At 35.8% G+C, this 6,702-nt stretch overlaps 1 protein-coding gene across 1 annotated transcript; it reads right to left on the reverse strand.

Moving 5' to 3' along the window:
• Positions 1 to 89: 89 nt before the first annotated feature.
• LOC136344022 (mitochondrial import inner membrane translocase subunit TIM14-like) lies at positions 90 to 5,567 on the reverse strand. Its single transcript, XM_066291064.1, has 3 exons — positions 5,420 to 5,567; positions 5,158 to 5,362; positions 90 to 653 (listed from the first exon to the last, which is right to left on the reverse strand). The coding sequence occupies exons 1-3, from the start codon at positions 5,420 to 5,422 to the stop codon at positions 511 to 513; spliced, it is 351 nt and encodes a 116-aa protein (XP_066147161.1). The 5' UTR covers positions 5,423 to 5,567; the 3' UTR covers positions 90 to 510.
• Between the last annotated feature and the right edge of the window lie 1,135 nt (positions 5,568 to 6,702).

Here is a 6,702-nt window from a genome sequence, read left to right on the forward strand (position 1 = left end):
GATGTGCTAGTTTTCTAAAGTAGAAAAGGTGTTTCGTGTGGGAATGGAAATTCTAATAGAAAATTGGGAAGATGATTAGTTTTCGTATAACAGAAAAAATCGAGGAAATTAACTAAGTTGCGGCACCACAGCAGAGGGCGCTGCAATGCAATTGATTTCGCCGGGCTTCTCACTTTTGATATATAAGAATTAGTGCCAAATTAATCATGTATTGTTAACTTTAACATCAACCTAGTTTCCGTGGAAATCAATATTCTTCTTTTTCTGTTTCAATTGGAAAAAAGACTAATTTTCTGCGAAAAATTGTTCTAAGTTTGTTTTTCCCCAAACTTATTCTATTCAAATGTTTCTTTGGAAAAAAGCTTGTAGTTAAAGTTTAAGGCACATTTTTGGCCCTTGATATAGTAATTTGTGGAACAATGAAGGGAAAAAATTACATTTCTCGTTATGCCAATGGCAACTCTAAACTAACTTTATTTACATGTGCATAGAATTTTGCTATTTTCCTATTTACAGCTTCTTTTCTAAGAAATCTTTGGCCTCGTTGATTTTTGATGCTATGTATGGGGACCCACCTTTATCAGGATGGTTGGCGGCCATTACTTTCTTAAATGCATTTTTTATTTTTGATTTATTGGCTGAAGGGGTGACACCTGAAATAAAGATAATATTCTATTCAATAAGGTAATAACTTTTTTTCCAATATTAATAAAAAGTCTATTTTTATAGCATAAAATCCCGAGGGCAACGCATGGAAATATTCACAAAAACGAGAAACAATTAAACCAATAATAAAATTAAGTATGTGCATATAGAGGGTGCCAATTGGAAAACCTCCCACCTCTATTTATATAAAAAAAATACCAGAATAAATATGTACTAATAGATTCGCATGAAAACCTAATTATTCCGAAAATGGTTTCGAATAGGTATAAGTAATCCTGACGCAGTTCGATAGGAAATTACATTCTCTACTTGGTAGTGCTTAAAGTTATTAAAGAAAATAAAAAAAGACTTCTGGTACTTCGAAAATACGAATATTCGAAGCTGCATTTTGGGCACCCTGTATGATACTAAGCCATATAAATAACAGCACTGTGAACTTAAGACTGTATTGATATTCTACAAAATGTGAAGATTATGTCTTTAACGACAATGGAGATATGCAATTTTAAAATTGGTCATTACGGAAGCACGTTTTGAATTCAAGGTGAAATATCTCAAAAACGGTAAGGGCCAAGTATTGGACATTGTCCAGAAAATGTGTCTCCAATATTGCGCAGAATCAAAAAATAAAGTAATATTCTAGGGGTCCCATTTGAAATAAGCAGTTAACAGCTATTCCCAATTAAACCGCAAGGGGCAGGCAGTTGAAAACGTAAAAAAAAGACACGTCAAAGTTAGCTTAACTCCACATTTTAAAAGTCGTATCACTTTTAGATCCTGGTAGTGGACGAGTTGACTCAATCACCCTGTATAATAAATGAAATATCTCTTTTCAATGGCTGCCAAATGAGAGTTTTTATTGAGAAAATTCCGAATGGATTAGGAGTCCGGGTTTATTTACGGTAAGTGGTTTTTGTCCTTCCTCAAGCATATACAGAGTACCGGCCAAAAATAGAGAAACTTTTCCTTATCTTTACCACTCTATGAATTTTTCTTGCCTAAACAGATTCAGATTTTGACAGTATATTTATGAGGGCCGACTAAATGCCCCGTGGTAAGAATTTGTCTGGTCAAATTTAATAAATCATAATCGAGAAATATCGTTCTGAAATGAAACGAGTTGGTAATGCTAAAGATTGAAACTTGCATAAAAGTGTCGCTTCCAAGCAAATTTAAATGATCCCAAGTCGAGGGACCCCCACTAGCGTTCCTAAACCTAGAAGACCCCGAAAAATAATTTCAGTACAGCCAAGTTAATTAGAAGATGCGCGTTAAAAATCCATTTGGAGCTGCTGAGGATACGAAAAAAATTACCCTTCGATTTCTGTAGATCAATTAGAAAAGGCTTGTGACAAGAAAAATTGTATGCTGAAAAACCTGCCAAAAACTCCTTCATATTTAGAAAAAATAGATAGGCCAGACTTAAATTTGCCTTGGAATATTCGATCTATGTACACCTTTAATCAGTGGAAAAATATATTCTGATCAGACGAAAGTACATGAGTACAATCTATTTGGATCGAATAGTGTTAAATGGATACGGCGTTCTGCGAAAGAACTACTCAATTCCAAGTGTATGAAACCTACATAAACACGGAGGAGGAAACGTCCTTGTTTGGGGATGGAGTAGGACCACCAGGACAAATTAACGGGATTATGAATCAGCATATGCACCTCAATATATTGCAGAATACAATGTTACCATATGCTGAGGCAAATTTACTTTTAACTTGGAAATTCACGAACGACAATGATCCCAAGTATACCGCTAAATTAATTAAGGACTTTTTGGAAGCTGGACGAATTGGGGTAATAAAATGGCCAGCGTAGAGCCTCCGACTTAAGGCTGATGTGAGACATGAAAATGCGGAAAAATTTAGAAATAAAGAGGACTTATTGAATCCTTTATTACGAGATTGGGGTGACATATCGGAAGTTGTTATTAAAAGCAAAGGTTTTCCAACAAAATAATGTAAGAATTCATTGATAATTTCCACTTTCATAAATTTTCCTCCATTTATGTCGATCTTGTTCGCTCAGAATAAAAAAAGTCCTTTTCCAAAACGTTTTTTCGAATTATTATTATCTTATATTTAGTGCATATCACATGCATGTGTATTAAATTTGAATATTACTACATTGCGTAAAATTACAGCAAATTATTGAAAGTTTCTCCACTTTTGGCAGAACTGTACATGCTGAATATTATTTCGTTTCGTGCATCGTTTCCATGCTCAGGCTGATGAGCTGGAGGGTCGCAAAAAACGGTTTGAAGCTATTTGAATGTTTGGAGGCCATGGAATCGTTGTTGCCATCCGTCCTATGATTCGTACCTTTGCAAAACTCCAATTGTGAGGTTTTTTGTACGTTTTCGTACAGCTATCGATCCCAAGATGTTTCAGCCGGGTGGCAGCATGACAAACAAGATATTCTAAATACGGAATAAATTAATAACCAGGATAGTTCAAAAAGAAATGCGTTAGGCAATATTTGTATTAGTTTCCAATACAGAGCATCGTATTGGGCCCCCTAATTTTTTCGAACTTTTTGGCGCCGGAAATGCAGCACCAAAAAGCGGCGAAATGCGACCATCTTGGTCTGAAAAGTAACTTTCCAAGGCTCCACGACCTCAATTCGCGATCAACAAAGGTCCAAGGTTTTTAGTTGTAATTTCGAAAATTAAATTCGGTATTATTGTGTTTCAAGTATCAATTGTGTGCGCCTCTGGCTGAAGCCTAAATTACTTGGAAATTTTGGCTCTTTCAGAGATCGCTCTAGCGGTTTTCAAGATTTTGTAAAAATGTTGAATTCAACATCTACAAACGTGTTATTAACAGAAATGACCAATTCCGGATAATCTGGGGGAGAAAACCATGTTCCTGCAGGATCGTGACACGATAGTTACGGCTATTCTCTACAAAAGAATTAAAACTATTTGATCACATATATTATTAATTCCTACAAGTTGTTAAGTTTTAACAGACCGAGACAAAATACTAAATTTAGAATGATGAATGAAATTTTAAATTAATATTGTATCAAAGAATCTTCAACTTCTTTTTAGATCCAGTTTTCCGTGCAGTAGGAAATGAATCCCTTAGGCCGTTGGGATATTGTCCTGAATTAGCACCTTTTCCCCCATTTTACAAAATTTGGAAACGTCGCATGTTACTTCCTATCGAGTATCGATCCAAGACCGATGAGCTGTACCTTAACAAAGGGCAGGTCGTACTGATATCACTTCGTAACTGATTCATTCGAATGCTAGCAGGACGACGAGTAAGACGTTCATCAATCGCGCTGCATTAATAATTTGAATAATCGGGTTTCGTTTTGTTTTAAAGTCTCTTGGGGTACATCATTAGTACATCCATGAGTTAGTGAAAGAAAATGGGTGGTGTTTAACTGTCATTTTGTGAGTTAAAGGAGATCTTACTGATGGGATTCTGGCTGACGCTTTCGGTGTTCCGGGGTGAGTTGTGATTGTTGTTTTTTGTAGTTCATAGATGACTTTTCTCAGGTCAGTCAGAACGGAGTAATTAAAACCTTGGTTGAATGTCAAACCTATTTGCATTTTTTCCATTTTCTGGAAGGAACTTAAAACCATTATTGTACGTGACCAAAAAATGATATTACAACTTCATGTGTTTTGAAGGTTAATTTATTTTGCGTTTCAAGTCACAATTTGGGATCCCTGCGCGACGTGTTGAAACTAATTCGACATCGAGCCCTTTGCAAGTTTTTTTCACCATTAATTAATGTGGTTCTTTTACGTTTCAGGCGTCCACTGTGTATGCCTTCGCGACGCATCGAACTATGAACCCCTTCGAAGGTTTTTTCCTCATTTATTAATATGGTCCTTTTTGTTTCAGGTGTCCACTGTGTATGCCTTCGCGACACGTCGAACTATGAACCCCTTCGAAGGTTTTTTCCTCATTTATTAATATGGTCCTTTTTGTTTCAGGTGTCCATTTTGTATATCTTCGCTTTGAGTTGAAATTCGAAAATATTTTCAAGTTTTTTTTTAGGAATTGAATTTTCAGGAATTTTTTTGAGCTGTAGGGCGTAACTCGGCATTACGTCCACAATGTTTCCATGACACTATGAATACCATGTCACCATAAATAAAACTAATTTTAGTTTTTCGTTGGGTTGGTATGCAAGAATACGCGAATTATTGTAATAAATTTTAACTGATTTGAATATCTGTTAAAATTAACCACTACCACTGGTAAGTAAATATTTGCCATGAAAGATAATACCGAAATTTATCGAAACGACTCAAGCAAGCAAAAATAGCCCTGTGCAAGAGAAATAGGCTTAGAACCTTCTATTGTACACCTGGGGTGCACTTCACCTTAGCCCTTGCTATCTATGGCTTTATTGTCACATTTTGCCATTACAATAATATGTACGGCATTATTGTAAAGTAAGCCGTTAATAAGTAACTTTTATTATAGTTTATGAACGACCCACGTATATTACACTTACCCAATATCAGTGCTGCCTCTCTCCTGTTCATTTTTTGGTCAAATCCGCCCTTGTAATATTTGGAATTTACCGCCGATTCCTCAAATTTGGGGAGGTTTTTCATAGCTTCTGTAAATGTTTTCGTAGCATTTGGCAACTGTCGCAAGACGTACCGGGCCCCAAAACCCACTGCAGCCAAACCTAATCCGGTCAATATTATTCCATTCTACAACAAAACATGAGCGGTGTTAGTCAATAATACAACAAAACGAATTTGGCTCACCATTCCGATTTCTTAAAATAGAGAGTCATTTACTGAAAACGAAGAATTCAAAACTTGTTTCTTTTGCAGATAAAATAAGGATAACTTAACCTCAAACGTCATCTTTCTTTCTCGTTGGGTTACTAATTACATACGAGGGGTTTTCAATATTGTAATGGGAGTAATTCGAAACAGTTTTAACACTCTGCGGTCTCGAAAGGTTGAAATTTGACACTTTATAGTGGAGGATTTACTTTTCGAAAAGTTATCACTTATCTGTATTTTCGTATTGTTCTGTATTTATTATTTTCAGGTAAATGTTGTAAATTTGAAACTCGCAACGCATCTGATTTAAAGATTGCAAATAAAAAAGCAATTCATGCTTTCCCAAAAGAATACACTGCCATTAATATATTTATTGATGCTCTTTGAATATATTATCGAAATTCTTTGGTACTTCTGGAAATCGTCCAGCGGCGCCCCACATTACCAATGATCAGTCGGAGACAGCCGTAAATTTTACAACAGTAAAGCGACACTTTTCTCTGAAGCGCGATTTTACGTACATTTTATTACAGTGCTTGACCTTTGCTCTCCAAATTTCTCACATTTCATGGGCAGTCGCGCTCTACAGAGAGCTTTTACGGTGGGGGCTGATGGTCAGCAAGTTATTTAACCTTCGTTAGGGTAACGAAGGGTTTAATTTAGGCGGATCGAAGCTTGCAATTTACAAAAAATATAAAGTGCGTTTCTTAAATGCCAGGCAAAAATTTAGGGGGTTATTCTCTGAGTAATTTTTAAAATTTTTTGTGCTTTGACGGGTTTAGGAAAAATACGTTGTTCCCTATATAAGGTGATTAATGTTTTTCATGAAACTTATTAAAAATTGCAATAATTGCTTAAAATGACTGCAACCAGTTTGGGTGCACGCTTTTAATTTTCTTCTCATTAACAGTCGAACTTTTTCAAAAATACCAGGACTGTTTTTTATTGAATTTCACCTATCAATTACGCGATTTCTCAAGTCGTCCAGGTTTCCCACTGGATTAATGTAAATTAATTATTTTAGATGGTCCCATAGGAAATAGTACAGAGGGTTTAAGTCGGGGGATCTAGCTGGCCATAAGTGAGGTCCATCACGACCAAACCAGCGATCTCTATCTGTTCCCATTAAAAATTTGCGAACAGTCCCACTAAATCACCCTTTTGAATATTTTTCGATTGGGAACATTACGATTCGGAAATCGTTCAATGTAAAATTACCTGGCCTGTAACAAATTTTCATCGAGTAGTCTATATATGAA

This window comes from Euwallacea fornicatus, chromosome 16, assembly GCF_040115645.1.
Source record: "Euwallacea fornicatus isolate EFF26 chromosome 16, ASM4011564v1, whole genome shotgun sequence".
NCBI classification, from domain to species: domain Eukaryota; kingdom Metazoa; phylum Arthropoda; class Insecta; order Coleoptera; family Curculionidae; genus Euwallacea; species Euwallacea fornicatus.